The 17,503-nt window shown below is 37.3% G+C and overlaps 1 protein-coding gene across 4 annotated transcripts in view; it reads right to left on the bottom strand.

Annotated features, from left to right (window-relative positions):
- PDE1A (phosphodiesterase 1A) overlaps positions 1-17,503 on the bottom strand; it is a 140,219-nt gene that overhangs the window by 26,115 nt on the left and 96,601 nt on the right. For all 4 annotated transcript variants that reach the window (XM_054277490.1, XM_054277491.1, XM_054277494.1 and 1 more), the window contains 6 exons: positions 15,657-15,839; positions 15,145-15,211; positions 14,106-14,222; positions 12,060-12,200; positions 6,961-7,061; positions 4,281-4,406 (listed from right to left, as the gene is read on the bottom strand). In XM_054277490.1, the coding sequence (XP_054133465.1) occupies positions 4,281-4,406; positions 6,961-7,061; positions 12,060-12,200; positions 14,106-14,222; positions 15,145-15,211; positions 15,657-15,839 (735 nt within the window). The remainder of the gene's footprint in view (positions 1-4,280; positions 4,407-6,960; positions 7,062-12,059; positions 12,201-14,105; positions 14,223-15,144; positions 15,212-15,656; positions 15,840-17,503) is intronic.

Raw genomic sequence — 17,503 nt, 5'->3', positions numbered from 1 at the left:
TCACCCCTACTATGCAAGACACACAGAGAAGCAAAACCACATTTTGAGTTTATTCATATTGTGATGGCAGGAGGAAAAAACCCCTAATTCTTACCTACAACATCTGAATTAGGATCAAGAAGTATAGCACTGTCCTGTCATGCACTCCTGAAAATTTCAGGATGCTAAAAATCTGCTTAACAGCAAAAGAGAGACTCCTGTGCCCATACCCACCACAATCAGAGGATAGAATTGAATCCTGATGGGGAAATGGTAGGTAAAGCTCTACTGGAGCTACAAATGCTTCATCTGCTATCATTGCACAGAAGGTTGATCTTGGGCAGATCCCATCACCAAATTGCTTCCCAGGGATAAAAGACTGTCTCAACTTCCACACCATGAGACCTCAGTCTGTCTCATGGGTGACTCCTGGGCAGAAATCTCTCCCAGCCCTCACTAGGCAGTCCCCAGCTACCAGACTCAGGATAATACAGGCACCTGCTACCACCCAAACAGACACAGATGCTGTCATACTTGAAGGGGAGTGGTAACAATATTCACATACAGCACATGGCAATCTTTCAGGCCCCATATCAGAAAATTACTGGGTTTGAGTCCACCATCTCCACTTTACTTAAGTAAATTGTCATCTTCTATGCTGGCATCCTTTATAAGCCATCTTCTCTACACAAGTCCTACAGATAGGATACTGTAAAAAACATAGATGCAAGACTATGTGAAAAAATTACATGAACAATGCTGTAATAAAGAGACAAGGAGTGACACAATTATTTCTTGAAAAAGTAGTTAGCCAAGAAATAGAAACTAGCTTTACCTGGATTTGTCCATGACAAAGACATCTAGTCAGCTAGAAACTAATCAAAAAAATGCAGGAACAGACTAAGATGAGCAAAGGCAAGGTGAGAACTGAAGACATAAGCCTCATCTTCAGGTTATAGGAATCCTTAGACAGAAGAATCTCAAGGGGCTCTGTGAAAGAATGTTGTTCATTCTGCATTATACATAACACATACTGTTCTGTCTCTTTTTTTGATAATCAGGGAATAAATCACTGTATGCCTTATGACTGGGGTGGTTTGAGACATTAATACTGCCCCACCACCTACAGTGACATTATGCATGGGGTGCTGGAACACTGGGAACCTGCTAAATCAAAGGAGAAAAGGGGGCAAACAAGGATCCCTCTTTAGTTATTTAAGGGCACAAAGTGAAAGAAACAAAACAATATCAAAGATTGGAACAAATTTTCAGAGTCAAGAAAAGAGTGAAAAATTGCTATGAATGTCACATGCACTATCCACAAAGGACATCATCCTCAGAATGTTGGCAGTGCTCCCCAGCTCAGACTAGAAGGCTAAGTTTTAAACTTAATTGAAGCTGGCAGTTTATTAGCACATTTATCTTCTTAAAGTTAACATGTAGAAGAGAAAATTGAATACTATAAAGTAATTTCAGTCATTTTGCTTCATTTTGCTAGAATAATTAGCAGAACCTCAGTTTAAATAGTCAGCAGTGTTAAATTTTTGAAAAATGAAACTGCTGCAACTAAAGAAAATAGATGTGACAGAAGTAAAGAAATTAATCAGTGCCAGGAAGTACATTGAAAAGTTGAGCAGATTATCATTTCAATTTACTGACAACTTGATTCAATGCAACCCCTTCAAAACTGTTAGTTTAACAGCATGAATGTCAGTATAGATCCAAGAAAATCACTCCAGCAATAATAAGAAAATTGTGTCTGTTAAGTGGCTACCAGATCCATCATTGCACCAATGAAAAGGCAGGGTAACAAGAATTTCTGGGTATTAGAAATGAATACCAGGAAACTGTCATTTCCATGAATGACCCTCTAAATTGAAGTATCACATTGCAACAGGTTGTGCAGGTTGGCACAGACAGGCACTTTGGAATTTACTGCTTGCTTCAAAGAACAGAATGTAATTGCTGAGCTGAGTGACAAAACATGGAACTGAATGTCCTAGTTTAGATTCTTGAGCTTATTAGTCAATTCATACATTTCTTCTGCATTTTACTGAATATACTCAAAAAGAGATGATAAATTCTACTTTTCTCTGGTTGCCAAAACTCACCAGCTTCAAACTGGCTGCATATAGAATCTGTGTAATCTACACAAGCAAAATTTGCAAAACTAAAGTAAGATCTTCTAGGAAAACATAATTGTGTTACAGAGAGAAGAGATTGGAAAGGAAGTGTAAGCCGAGCCAGAGTGTGATTGTGCCAGTTCCAAAAGAATGTGGCAGCTTATCACAGGTTCAAAAACCACAGAGAAATAAAATGCAGCTAAAGTTAGACAAAATGCTCCACAACTGAACTGGACAAAGAACTGTGGGAAGACCTTCCCAAACAATCTATGCAGAGAAGAGTGTGCTTCAGAAGAGAGCCTATCACATTCCCCCCTTTCTTTTGTTTGCAGTCCAGCAGAGCAGTATAGATGAACATCACAACCTGGAAATCACAGGTCTCTCTTTCCCCTCACAAATATTTGGGTTTCACCCTGACATTCCTTTTCTCAGTGGATAACAGAAGGGAATGACTGGGATAAACTGCACTAGCTGGCAGCCAGATTTCTATCAGCTGGAGCCACTCTATGTTGCTGCAGGGATTCCCAGACTACACTGATTTATGGTGGTGTCCAGTGATGAAGAAGCCTGGACTGGGGATGAACAGAAGTGTCTTCAAGCCATCCTTGGAACACTCCTGGATTGAAATTCAGCTGAAGAATTTCAGCTCCTTTCTACTTGGAAGCATCCTCTGGTAGGATGCAATATGAAACAACACCACTTCAAAAAAAATAAACTCAAGGCAACATGTCTGAAGATTTGAAAATAATTTTCCCTGTAAATTTATGGCTTTAAAAGACAGAATATGAGTTTCTGATAGCTGCATACTGGCACAATAATCTTCTTCATACTCAATAGCTAGAACAAGCAAAAACAGGGTCACAGAGATCTATCAGCCCCAAAACAGCTTCACAAGGAGCAAGGCTGGCTCTTGTTGGCATTGAAAATCTAGGTGTATAGACAGTTATCAATGAAGTTTACAAATTACTTCTGGAGAAATTTCTCCAGAACAAAATGTACAACACAAACCTTCTGATAACTAAATCTAAATGAGTATCCTCTGGGAAGAATTCTTTTAAGAGAACTAAAAATGGTATGCTTCCTCTCTCACTTTGTATTACATTTAAAAATTATAGATTTTAAAATATTTTTTTAAAACAGGTACAGAATAATAATTAATTGAAACCCAGAAGGGCCAGCAGACTCACATTTAATAAATGCTTTATTTAGGGGTTTTCTCATCATGCAAATGAATTAAGACATGTAAATCTACCATGTAAAACAGTCCATCTGTAAATATACACCTCAACAAAATATGACCTGATGTTCACATATTCCTTCATAAATGTATAATTTTGTGAAAATACAAATAAAGCAGAGTTTAGCTTTGTTATTAATGGTAGCACCATTCACAGTGGGAGACTTTCCCCTAGCAGAACATACTTCTCTGAACTTCACAGTCCACCTGTCTCCAAGGGGTTTTTTTAGGGCCATTGAATAATATCTGTGTTTACAGAAACACAGAAGATTCATATTTTAAATACATTATGTATCCATCAATGAGACACAAAGATGATATTCCCTTTTTAATAACAGAGAGACTCTAACACTAGAATTTTAGCCTTACAGGTCTTATTATTTGTGATATATCAATTATGATACTTAATCTTTCAGCTGGTCAAATTTTCTTCAGGAATTACACTAAAATTAAGAAGAAAAAGAAAAGGGCTCTGTAGCACTTCTGGCCCTTTGTTATTTTTGGACTGTCCACACAATTCATTTTTTAATGCTTAACCAAGACGTGACCCTGCTGAGATCCCAGGAGCAGCAGTGCCCAAGCTGGCAGCAGAGTGTGACTCTGCACTGTGATTTCAGCCCACTGCTTATGCTGGACAAAGGCAACCCAGCTCAGGCAGCATTGTGGTTTTCCTGAAGAGCTATTTCACCTGAAACTCTGTCCACACACTCCAGCACTGTGCCTCCTAAATGCACAGCCTCACTTGGAAAATTACACAGAATCTCCCAAACAGTACTTCTTAACACCACAGCAGCCTTCCCTAGGCTCTAAACATCCATCACTCTTTCCACTGTCAACTTCCTGTAATTTGAACTCTTAAAATAGACTCCTCAGGGAAGGCCTGGTGGCTTTTATTATTTTTAAATGCTGGGAGTATTTTTTAATGTCACAGCAAGTCTTACCTCCAGTCATCTTTGTTTAGATTAGCCAGGATGTTCATCTCTTCTTCCTGCATGAGTCTATAAGCAGCACTTACATGATGATTTTCAAGAACAGAACGATCGTTGTACAATATAGCAACATCTGACCTAGTGTAGGGAAAAAGAGGCAGATTTTGTAATAGTGTTCCAATGATGGCACTGGGAAAGGTAGTATGTGCTCTCTATCAGAAATATTGACTATATGTACATATATAGAGATAGATATATCAAATGATGTTTATTTGTTCATATTCTATCAAATACTGATAAATTTTCCATCTTAAATGCATTAAAAATTATCATTATACCATTGCATACGCTGTTTGTGGGAAAGTAATATTTTAAAATGTGCGATGTTTCATTTATATGACCTAACTGTGGCAAAAACTCATGAGATCTTTGAGCTTCTTGACTGCAGACAGGATCACAGAGCATCAGAATGCTCCAATTAGCCTACAAGAGTACACTTACATGATGCACCCATTTAAAATTCAATGTGTTCACCAACAGCGGGGGTCCACACATAGCTTGGGTATTAGGAAGTTACCCCCCCTGCTCTAAGAGATGTGCTTTGGCCCATGCTACTCATTATCAGAAAATGCTGTAAAAAAATAAGGTATTAAAATTTCATATGTTTTGAACAGCCACCATATTTTCTCAGAAAAACAGAGAAACCTTGAGCCTCATCACAGTGGGATGGCAGAGATGCTAAGCTGCAATTTGGAAGCACTCAAGCGTTTCCTAAAGACAGACTCGTACCATAATGTTAGCAAACTTAACAAACTTAAACTCCTTTCCTTCTTAATCAAAGACTAAAGTACAATTCCAAAATTACACTGAGACACTCACACATTTGGATGCGGTGTGGATTTATCATACTTAGCTTCAAACATCATTAATTCTTGGGAAATTTGTTCCCCCGAGACCTGATCTAACCTGCTAGGCAATCAATCTCAGGAGACACCTCTCTGCTGCAATTTTGTTCTGATAAAACTATTTCTGAATATTTCAATTTGGTCCAGTGACAAGTCTGTACTAGAAGAAAGGTGTGTTGCTTTAGCAGTGCAGCTCACTCTGACATCAATAAGCTAAATAAACCTCTTGTTCGGTTGAGCAACAGTAAATATTGCCATGTATGGTACCAAGGAATATAAATAATTTAAATAGGATTGGAAAGGTTATTTAGAGGAAACAAACCATAGCCAGCCTAAATAATCAATATGTTTACATCCATAATCAAACTGAAATCATGGGGAAATCTGTGTTATGCCAATCACATATGTTTATGAAGCACACTTTGATCAACAAAGCCACTTATGACTATGTTTAAGCAGTGCTAAAATTTGCTATGATTTTGGCAGCCATTCTATCCATTTTCCTCAGGCAAAAGACACTTGGAATCACAGTCTGGGATGCCACATCAGGGCCAAGTTACACAAGGAGAGAAGAACAAGCTATATCACATAACAAATACCTGTTTGCAAGTATGCCTGAGTAAAACTCAAAGGCTATCAGCTTAATTACTTTTCCACTCTTGCAGTACTTCATAGCAAAATATTAAGGACAAAAATAGAAAATTAATATAAACTTGGAACTACTAACTGAAGTTTATTTTTAGCCAGACTATGCTGAAGGAGAAAAGAATTGTGTCCTTATTTTAGCTGCAAATCTAGCATTTTTCATCACTGAAAGCCACATCTTGGAGAAAAACGATGTTATAGATTTAATTTAAATGTAATCATTGTTCAGTTGATCCATATAAGTGAGTGTGAGGATGTTTGTGTCCAAAGTAATAATATTTCTAGCACTGAACTGTTTTACTAGAATATGCCAGTGCTATGCTGAGTTTTTTTAAAGAGCAGCCAAAGCAAACTCCTCAACTGAGGATACTAAAAACAATGTATAGCTCAGTGTACGAGAAAAATAAGATGGTTTGTAGTAGGTTAAGTATCAGATATACCACTTTTCACTCAGTAATGGATTGGTCAGGGATTTTCCTGTGATAAGATGAAAATATTTTAAGGGAGAGACCTATATGCTGTTGTACAGGAGCAGTAGCTAGAATGATATGCTGCACCTGCAGGAGAACACAGCTAGCCTAACTTTCAAGCTGGATTCCTTCCTAGATTTCTTTTTCATTTCTAGAGATGTTGCTTTCAAAACATGCTAGGAGATGGCTTATGGTAGATGTTTCTAAAGCTCTACTTGAAAGTTTCTCCCTCTACACCAGGACCCTCTAAGTTCAATATACAAAGTGAAACAAGATGTAAGCACATTGCTGTAAGTGACAAGGCATTTTTATGGGGATACAGTAAAAGAAGTTTTTGAGTCAGTAGTATCAGAATTTTAGAGAACAATAGGGGGTGAACGGTTTTCAAGTCCATGTTCTGCATGTTCTGAATATTTTCAAACTTCCTCTTGACATATCAGCTCCAAAATGGAATTATTTCAGACATTATGGAGCTGTCTTAGTACTTTTCCACAGTTTTTTGACCATGTGACTGATCCCATTAACTGGACAGAAGTTGATGAAGCAATTTGTAAAACCAGGACTGACCTGGCTGCTTCCTGGCTTTATAAGAAAGAGTTATTAAACAGTTCAGCAATGAACCGAATAAAATGCAAACTCCAGATATGACTCTTATGAGACTGCATCACTTACCTTGTCTGAATATGAAAATTATTTGTGGTCCCAGTATGTTCATAGTCATGGACGGCAGCTGCAAAGATCATTGCTAAAATTTCCAGTTCTGTGAGCCAGTGCTGGGAAATGAAAAACAAATCATAGTCACATTTTCAATAATAGCCTAGCTCAGATTAAACCCTACAGTACTGAAAATGTTTTACCTTCAATGCATTATTTTCAACTTAAACAAACTTTCCTCTAACTCCAGATAACTATATATCCATAACACTTCAGTACTATACAATAAAATATGTCCTTGTACTTATGATTTCTCCGAGACCAAGTTAAAATCCTTATGGCCACTAGCAAAGTAAATATTTGCAGCCAAAAATATAAGAAGTTATCAAAAGAATTACACAGTTCACTTTACGACTCCTTTGAGTATCTACTCTGTTAGCTCACATGTGGCACTCGCCAAATTACAGTATATTAATCCAAAGTCTTATATGAAGTTTAGGTTATAATTTGTCTTTTAGTAAACTATATATACAGTTAATTATAAGTTGAAGGTACAAAATTAGTATTATCTATATTTTACCAGCGTACATAGCACTAAAATTAGGCCCATGGGAGATTTCTCTGTTCTAAATTTGATCGTACTTTGTACTGATGAAAACCAAAAAACTTTTAAAAAGTGCAGAAGGCTAGTATACAGTTACACAGAACAAAAGGTAACATAGGTCATGTATACAAAATAATGTAGACCCTGGAGTTTTGAGGCCTTTTATAACTCTTGCTAAATGAGGCTGTTCTGTATAGCACAGCTTGTAAAATAACCTCTGTTATCTTCTTTCGAGTTCTATTTCTTGAATGACAAAAAGTCCTTGAGGAGAAAACTTACTCCATCTAAAGATGGGGGCAGAAAAATCATATGATAATTAACCCCCACAGTCATAGGACTGATTAAGTCAAATGCCAGTCAAGCATTTCCACACATATTTTGGATGGTTTTGGTGTACAAGTAAGCTTCTGTACTAAAGGATCAAAGAATGATTTCAACTTCACACACCCCAATATGCACAGATGAATGTGCATGTGTGTGCATGAATGGATATGAAATGCATAAGTTCTCAGATGTAGTAAAAGTTGCCAATAGTAGTTCATCTTTCAAAGAAGAAGAAAGGAAAGAGCCAAGATTCATTAGCAATGTAAGAATAATTAATTAAATAGGTCATTCAGTGACACAATAGGGCTGCTGAGGAACAAGTACTAGCTGCTGGTGAAGCAGTATAGGTTTAGAAAGGTCACAGGCAGAGGAATGAGAATGTACTGTAAGCAGTTCTAAAAATGGAAACCATGACCTTCATCATATTGTGTGTCACAAGAAACCAGGCCATGACCAGTCTTGGCTCTCACAATGTTTTCAACATACCAAACAGAACAGAAACACAGAAAGTGTAATGAAAGCTAAACATAAACTGTTCTTTAAGATGCCTTTTCAAAGGTCAGCTTTTGTAGCAAATAAAATAGTTGCTAGACAATGCATTCATAAGCAGAAGAACATTCCTCACAGACAATATCTATGGGCTACACAGAGACTTCATACAGTAAGAGAGAAGAGCAAGTATTCTACACACACTGGTATAGTCAAAATTGAGATCAGTAATCAAATTGGAGAACCAGAGAACTTCTTTAGCTAAAAGATTTCTAAGGAAGTAGAAAAATACTCTTACAGAGACAGTTAATAAGTGTGCTTTGAAAGTGAGAGGGAAAAACAAGTATCTGGGGGTCTGCAAGACTGAGAAGAGCTGAAACATGCTTCCCTCCTGAAAGATATTATGTCTTGTGGGTGTCACGGATAATATAAATTATGTCTTCTATGGAAGTATTATGTATTCCTTATATCTAAAGAGATACATGGCAACTTATGAGTTCTGTTTGAAACTTTTTTTACAGTGATGGATAAAAAACCGAGCAAGAAATGGAGTCTCACAATGCACTTATTGGCAGTAAAGGCATTTTTTCCTTTACTTTGAGCAATACAGGTACGTGGGAGGAGAAAAGGGATGGTGGGAAGATGATCGATGACTCAGAAGTTCTTTACAAGAGATATTCCCTGGGACTTGGATTCTTAAACCTTTATAAAGATGAAAACTTCATGAATGTAAGCTTGACTTATACATTTCAGTTGCATCATCTGGGATTTAGTCTCTTGGGAAGGTTAATAGACTGTCTGCCATCTGTGATACTTAACATTCTAACACATTGATCTGAGGTGGCTGGATCTTCTTTCTTTACATAGACAGCAAATTTTGAAAAATATAATGATTATTTCATTTTTTAACAGCAGCTCTGGATATGTCTTATTCTTCACCAGAATTTCTCTAGGGGCTTGTGGAGAAGCATAAGCTCTGATTAGCCAAAATTTTTTGGCAAATGTGGAAATAGGGCTGTTTTGAAGATTCCTGTAAAAGGTACAAAACATATGACCTCAACAACAGGAATCATGCAAAAGATTTCCTAAATCCCAGCTTTTGGAAACATTTGCTTCAGTATGTGTTTCAGAAATAAACAAGGAAGACAGCAACTCTGCAAGATTTGGAGTGAGTACCAGGTCCTTAAGAGAAAATGAAAGCAGAAAAACCTCAAATTGCAAACCAATCTGGAAAAAAATAAAAAAAAACAAACAAATTATAAACCACAGGAATTTGATCTAGAATTGCATCATATTTACTCTAATCCAGGTATTAGAAATAGAGCAGAGTTTTAAAAAAGGATTACAATGAACATGTCTGAAAACGGTTGGCTTGAGAAGCAAACTCCAAATTGTTATTGAGTAAGGTACTGGAGGGTTAACCAGGCAACAGGAAAAAAAATCCAGCAAGTTAAATAGAACATTTTCATTCTACTGATACTTTCTCAAATTGCAAGTGACATTTGGGAGAGAAATACTTTGCAAGCTGCAGAATCACTAGGCCCTCTTTCAAACACTGATTTCCATAAATGTTCCTTCTGCCTGGCAAGTACATCTGTTTGAAGGCACTCTTGACTAAGTGGTGTCCTAGTTAGATTTCTTTCCAAGAACTTTCCAGTATCATAGCACCATAGAATCATAGAATGGTTAGGGTTAGAAGGGACCTTAAAGATGATCTAATTCCAATTCCCCCTGCCACAGGCAGAGAAATATCACAATTCAATGTCTCAATTTGGCAATTACAATGTGAATTAAACCTGGGCTAATTTTATAAAAATATTTTGTAGCAGTGTTGCAACACTAATGAGATTCTGCAGTGGTAAAGTCTAAACTTTTTTAAAAATCATTTTCCAAATCACATCTAAGGCAGAAGGTTAAGATGCTGATAAGGATGGAAAGGCCTTTCTCATGGCATTGCATGCAGTGAAATAGCAGATATTCAAATATTAAACAGATTTCTTTATTCAGTGTTCAGAGATACACAAAGTTATTCAGTGTTCAGAGATACACAAAGTGTCTGTCAAAGTGGTTTAAACAATGGCTAAATGTCCCAAAATTACTAGGACAGTTCTGGAAGTTGGAACTTTGTCCCGGCATCACAAGAAAAATCTGAATGTTACTGTTTTTTTGAAGGGCAGCAGGGCAGATACAACGGGCCAGAGGGATGTTTATAATAAAACAAAAGGATTTTCCTCCTGGTAAGATCCAGGTGTATACCTGCAACAAAGAAATGGCTCACATCACTTAACTCTTGCAATTAATCTAATATTCTCAAGAATTTTCCTTTACTAAAAAAGTATTTTCATAAGTATTTTGCATACAACAACTTTGGTTTGGACTTCTCTTGGCAAGAGCTGTCTAGCCTCTTCAGTCTGATATGGAAGTGCTTTCTCAAGAAAACTTCTCAATCTGAAAAGGAACCTTGGCTGTTGAAGACTCCAGGTTTCACTTAAGTAGTATTAGAGTTAAAATATAGCCTTGAACACTTACAAGCAAAATACTTCCTTCAAACAGTAGAATAAAAGCAGGCAGTGCCTGGAGACCTTTCCTTGCCCACCCTGAAGCCAAGGGCATTTTAAGTGAGAAAAGGCTTAACATAAGTGATTGACTGCCATTTATTGTGTATATATAGCAGCAAAACCATCCAGAGTCAGTTCTAAATTTTTTCTATCCAAAGTCTTCTGGAATTGTCTCACAGTTCTGCAAACAGAAATCAGACATTATTTCTTCCCAGCTGTTTCATTTGTTGTTTGGGTTTTGGTTTGCTGGGGTTTTTTTTAAACAACTGCATTCACAGTGAAGACAAATTATCAAAAAGCCATTGACAGCAAACTCCATTTTCTTTCAGTCAGTATTTACTTTTGCCTAGTAAGCTGATAGTGAGGAGAATTCCACTGCTGGTATTTAATTTAAGTGTTAAGAAATAAAAATGCTTGCACAGATTCATTTCAGTTCCCAAATAAATAATTTAAAATATTGTGATGTTTCAAGGCAAATGCAATAGCCTGCCCACCACGGGCACATAGAGTATTCAAGAGCAATGCTAAAGAAGGTTAAAAACGGAAAGAAAAAGCAGTTTCAGAGTTTAAGGCCAGGCTGGATGGGGCCTTGAGCAGCCTGGTCTGGAGGAAGGTGTCCTTGCCTATGGCAGGGTGGCTGGAACTGAGTTGTCTTTAAGGTCCCTTCCAACCCAAGCCATTCCACAATGATATCATTCTAAGCCTGCACTGATTCAGGTGATGATATAATTCTAAGCCTGCACTGATTCAGTACATTTTTCAACAGCCAGGACCTCTGCAGATACCAAAGCTTCCCTGCCTGATCACACCTCCCATGCTCTGATGTGAAAGTAAAAAAATTCTCACCTGCCCACTCCTGCAAATCTATCTCATTAAATACGATATGAAATACCTAAATTCAGGCGATGAAAAGCAAAAAGGATTTAAACATTTTTTTTTTTCTTCCTTTTTCCCTCTGCATTAAGAGAAGTTCAGCCTGGAAGAACTGTTAAAATGAAATAAAGTTCACAGCCTGAACAGCCTTGAATCTCTCTCTGCAAAAATTTTCAGCTGAGCTTTTTCCATTAGAAAAGAAACATGTACACATTTATTCAAAACAGCAGAGTCTGAGAAAAGAAGTTGAATTTCACAATACTTCTTACCATGATGCCAGTGTGAATCATTATGTAATGCACAGTTTGAGTAACATCAGCTGCATGGATCAAATTGTGATAGGGATTTTTGTATTTGCTGTAACCAACTTCAAGAGCTTCAGCAAAAGAAATAAGATTGGGAACAGGGATCTACAGACAAGAAAACATTAAAATAATTGTTTTTTCCTGCAACAGCTGCAAAGTCAAGCATGCAATAAATGAATCACAAATAATATACCATGGGATCTAGTGGGCAAACAATAAAAGAAAAATTTAAAATATGAAGACCTGGTATCATACATACACCAATGAGCCTCTACACAAATTCCGTAAGTGTTGTATCTCTCTTCATACACCATGCACAAGACACTGCAGAGCTTTTAGCTAAATGGTTTTCAAGGTATGTCTGTCTGCACCAGGGATGCAGAGGTTGCACGTATAACACAGGCATGGCAGATAGGAGTCTAACAATAGGATTATCTCCGTTTCTTCACTGCTTTTACCTTGCTTCAGACAAGGTCTGCTTTAATGTCACAGTACAACTTCCCTTCCTCCAGACATTGTGTGAACTACAGGTACTATCTGGTCCCACTCATTTTTGCATTGTGCTCGTTTTGGCAGGGATAGAGTTAATTTCCTTCATAGTAGCTGGTATGGGCCAATGTTTTGGATTTGTGCAGTGAACAGAGCTGGTAACTCCAGGATGTTTTAGTCACTGCTGAGCAGAGACTGCACAGAGTCCAGGCCTTTTCTGCTCCCATCCCACCCACCCTGGGCAGCCTGGGGTGCACGGGAAGGGGGGCAGGGACACAGCTGGGACAGCTGGCCCTGCTGACCAGGGGACAATGCTCCACACGGCCTCGTGGCTGCAGCCCCGGGCTGGGGGAGCCTGGCTGGGCACTGCTGCCGGGGACTGCCTGGGCAGCACTCAGCTGCTGCTGCTGAGCAATTGCTTTCATCTGCAGCCTTTCTCCCTGGGTTTGATTCCTCTCTTAAATATTGATTTTCTATATTATTATTACCACCATCATTATTAAACTGTACATATCTCAACCCACAAGTTTTCTCACTTTTCCGCCTCCAATTCTCTTTCCCCCCATCCTTCTGGGGAGAGGAGTGAGCAAGTGAGTGGCAGTGTGGTGCTTGTTTGCTGCCTGGGGATAAACCACTTCACCCACTTTAATAAAATTACATATCCCTTAATAATTTTTTCTTTATTTAAAAACCCTGAAACATAAACAATGGGACTGAGAATGGGCTCAAGCCTACTCTGCCAGTAGCATTATGTACTTCATGTCTGTGTTATAATGGTGGTCCTGGTGTGGTTCTTCAAGCAAACGAAGCCTGTTGGGAAAAGATGGGTTGCCAGCCTAAAATTAAAATATTCAAGAAACTTCAGGATGAGACATCCTCTTCAAAAGGAACACAGAGTTTTTGCAGTGAAGAGATTTTGAAACTATCAGAAAACTTTCATTTGGTACTATAAGAATAAATTTATCTTTTGATTCATTTTTTTATCTCAGCTTTTCAAAGTTGGCTATAATGACTCCATATCAATACATATAGTATTGAAAAAACCCTACAAAGACCTTGGAAAAGCAATTTTTCTCCTTATATATCCCCCAGGTTGTTCAGGAGAGGAAGGTTCAACTGAACCCCCTGCACATTGGTGATCAACAGCGTGATCCAGACCATGAAAAAAGTATTTAGGACTAACTATGGTTTTGTGCCTTTTTGGTAATTTTTGGTCTATAATGGTGGGACACTGGTTCAGATCTGCTGAGTAAATAGCCTGTATCTATTTATGTAACACAAAAGGCATGACAAGGGTCTACATATCTTTCCATTTTTTGGCTTGCAGAAAAATTTGCATGTTCTGGGTGAAGTTTCATTTGGTAGAACAATTGGCATTTTTCAATATTTCATTTGCCATATTCTTTGAAATTCTACACTGCATCATACAATAAAAAAACATTTCAATGCTGGTTTTCTTGTATTTTAAACCCGACACATGTATTTTTGCATCCATATTTTTCTTTATGTTTAGTTCCTGACCTTGAAACGGCTCAAAAGGTCGTATCGGGTTAACAGCTCATACATCATAAATTTCAGACTGTGCTCTCCACTTGCTTCATTAAGGGCAAATACGTCAAAAGACCACTTATCAACATCCTGTAGATGAGGGAAAAGGAAAACAACAAAAAACAAAAGAAAAAAAAATATTACATTTCCATCCATTTGGGTTGTATCTAGAGGGAAGTGGGAGAGTTTGGTGGTTTTATTACCCAACTCTTTCAAATTCCTAATGTAGATAACATATTAATGGCTACTACAATATTGATGATGGGAACAATTCTGTCAGTTATTAATAAAATACTTGCAACTTGATCAAGGCCATTTGCACGCTTTGAATCAAACTTCCAAGTTTAACTTGCTCAGTACAAACTGTCTATACAACCTCATGAAGATACTCTGAATATCACCCTTCAAACAGGCTATTATGCAAGGTCATTAACACTGATGTCATTAAACATAAAGCAACTTGAGAATAACATAATTGTTTGGCTTTCAGGGGAAAAGTGGAGGTACTTAATTCTCAAGAAATCTCAGTTTATAATTGCATTAATAGACATAGGAACTCAGCTTACTATAAAAGATCATCTTTTGGCTGAACTAGAGTAATACTTTAAATATACAGCAAATACTGTACTTGTTCCATAAGCTTCAGCTTCTTTTGTTAGTTCTATCCCAATACTATCTCCTTTTTCTTGCCTAAAAAGGAAACAAATGCTGCTGTCTGAGACACTGATTAGGATACCACTGGGAGCTGGTAAAACTGTCTCACATTTCGATAAGAACTTCTATACAAATTTCATTCTATTACTCTAATAGGATCTAAATTAAGTCAGAATTAATCAGAATCATATGTTATTTCTGAATTTTTAACTATTCGTTTCTCTGTACTTTGTGCTCAGTTCTGTAGTACTAACTATGGTTAGGGCACCTTCAGTAGAAAAATATTAATTGGACCCTAAAAGTCACTAAACATAAGTGCAAATACATTCAACTTCCACAATGATTAAACTTCTTTCACCTTAAATGTGACTATCACTTCTGCTGGATAAGCCAAACCAACCATGCTTGAAGTTTTCCGGTACATCCTAAAAGAACAAATAAAATATTAAGAAATAGCTCTTCTTCAAAAACATACTGAAAAAGTTTATCTTTTAATTTTTCTTTCAGAGTTTGTGAAGTAACACGAATCTATTTAAGGTTCTGACCCCAAAGATTTATGTAATCTTTTATGAAGCTATGAGACAATCCCCTTTGCAAGTATATTACTCTGTAATATTAGAACAGCCATTGGTGCAATTTAGTGTAGAAGTTACAAAGACATTGAGTTCATCCCCAGAATTTTCCAAGGCTTAAGAAATTTTAAAAATGAAAGGTTTCATCTGGAATTCTGTAGAGAAAAATGGAGTGGTTGCAGAAAATGAAGCATAAATTCTGGCTCAAAGATTTGCTCCAGGTTCACTCCACCATTTAAAGGATGGCAGATGGTGGTTAAATGCAGTGCTTGCAGTAACAAGAAAACAAAGCTCTCACCTTTCTACAAAAATCCCAGCCTGTACAGCATGCACAATGCTTCGGAATTTGGGCTTTTCCTCAGGTCTCCTCTTCACTATTCCCATCTCCCTCGTGAATGTAGAAGCTAACCAGTCCCGCACTTCCAGCGGGACCGAATCCGACTGGATGTCAGAGAGTTCATCTTCAGTGTCCAAAAGTTTCCTACAAAAAAAAAATAATACAAGGTAACCAACAAGACCTTGGACCTAACAAGAGGAAGTACTCACACGTGAACAGCTAAAAAACTTGATTTAAGAGGAGCCGAGGTTGACTGTAGGAGCAACTCAGCACATCACAAAATGTCTTCTCTGGCAGATGGACTGACACCAAGGGGAAGCTGTGCACAGCAGATATCATCTCTCTCTCCCACTGCTCACATTCCAGAAGTTAAAAGACAATAAAATGCAATTTATTCAACTGAAGACAAGAAAAGATTTTTTTACCAAGTTGTCAGAGCAGTGGTGGATTGAAGAGTAATCAATGAGCTGTAAAATCCCAAGACCACCTCTAAAACAGTAACTGACAGAACTGTCAGCAGGGTTGCTGCTATAAGTGAGAGCCCCATTAGTCTATTGATCTGTACCTCAAAATGGTACAAGAAGTGTTTTGATGCTTACAAACAAAAGTAAATGATGTTACATAGCAATGATGTGGTGTGCATGTCAGTGAATGCCCCGTACACATGCTCATCCTGCTATTGCAGCATAATAAAAGCATTAAAGAGAATTAATTCCTTTATTGAAAAGAATTAATTCCTTCTATGTAGAGATCTCTATTCCTATTGAAGGCAGGGTAAAAAAGTCATAGCAGTAAAGATATTATACAAGATTGTATTGCAAGTCAGCTTTCAAACTTGTTAGCAGATCAAACAGCTAGAAAAGTTATATATAACTCTTGCAAAATAGAAGTATTAAAAAGAATCTTCACTTCAATAAAAGTGAATTAGAGGTCATCAGTTTACTTAGAAGAAACTTTTAACTAAATACTGTCTTTAAACAGACTCAACACTCCCGTTCCACACTTCTATAAATCTTTTTCTTACAGTTATTTGCCCTTATCACTCAGAGTGCTGGGGTTTCCAGGAAACAAATCCCTTATTTTGTCTGATATCAATTTTCCTTTCATTCAGTTATGCAAGAAACCCCAGAGTAGGGTGACCTGAATATATATACAGCATGCCACCCTTTCAAAATATTTTCTTGAAAGTGATACCAATTGAATTGCAGGCATTATTTGATTGCATAGGTCTATTTCTATTGTGCTGCGTTTCTGAAACATGGATGAATAAAGAAAGCCTGAGTGTGGTGTAGTTCAAAAGAATCTCCACATAAATTTAATCCTCTCTGAGGGATTATAGTAATAGGAAACATGTCAGAAGAATCATATTAATTATTGGTGAACTGTGAGCATAGCATATTTGTGCTGTTTCAGTAGCCCATCTGATTGACAGTATATTTTCTGAGATTCTTCAACTGGGGTTTAAAAAATATAAATGTGCTCCTTGTCCTTCCTTGGTTTACTGAAAGAACAGTAGAAAAATTCTTATTTTTTCAGAGGCATAGAATTATCAGGCTAGGAAGGCTTCTTAAAATAGAGTAAAAGAAGGGCAGAATGAACAAGGATTATGAAATTTTCTGGCAGTGGGACAACAGCCAAAAATCAGAAACTTAATTTGGAAGAGGAGAACTTGTGTGGAGGAAAGGATTTGAGCAAATTATCTTGCAAAACTGAACCAAGGCTGAGACTGGCCAAAGGTCAAAGGCTACAAGTTGGCTTTATTGCCCACACTAAAACCTATGTTATAGTCCACTTAAATCCATACTAGT

This window comes from Melozone crissalis, unplaced genomic scaffold (assembly GCF_028551555.1).
Source record: "Melozone crissalis strain CALT ecotype California unplaced genomic scaffold, PUWL_Pcris_2 ptg000023l_1, whole genome shotgun sequence".
In the NCBI taxonomy this organism is placed as follows: domain Eukaryota; kingdom Metazoa; phylum Chordata; class Aves; order Passeriformes; family Passerellidae; genus Melozone; species Melozone crissalis.
Note: the sequence above shows the minus strand (reverse complement) of the source record. Positions and strands in the feature narration are given on the sequence as shown.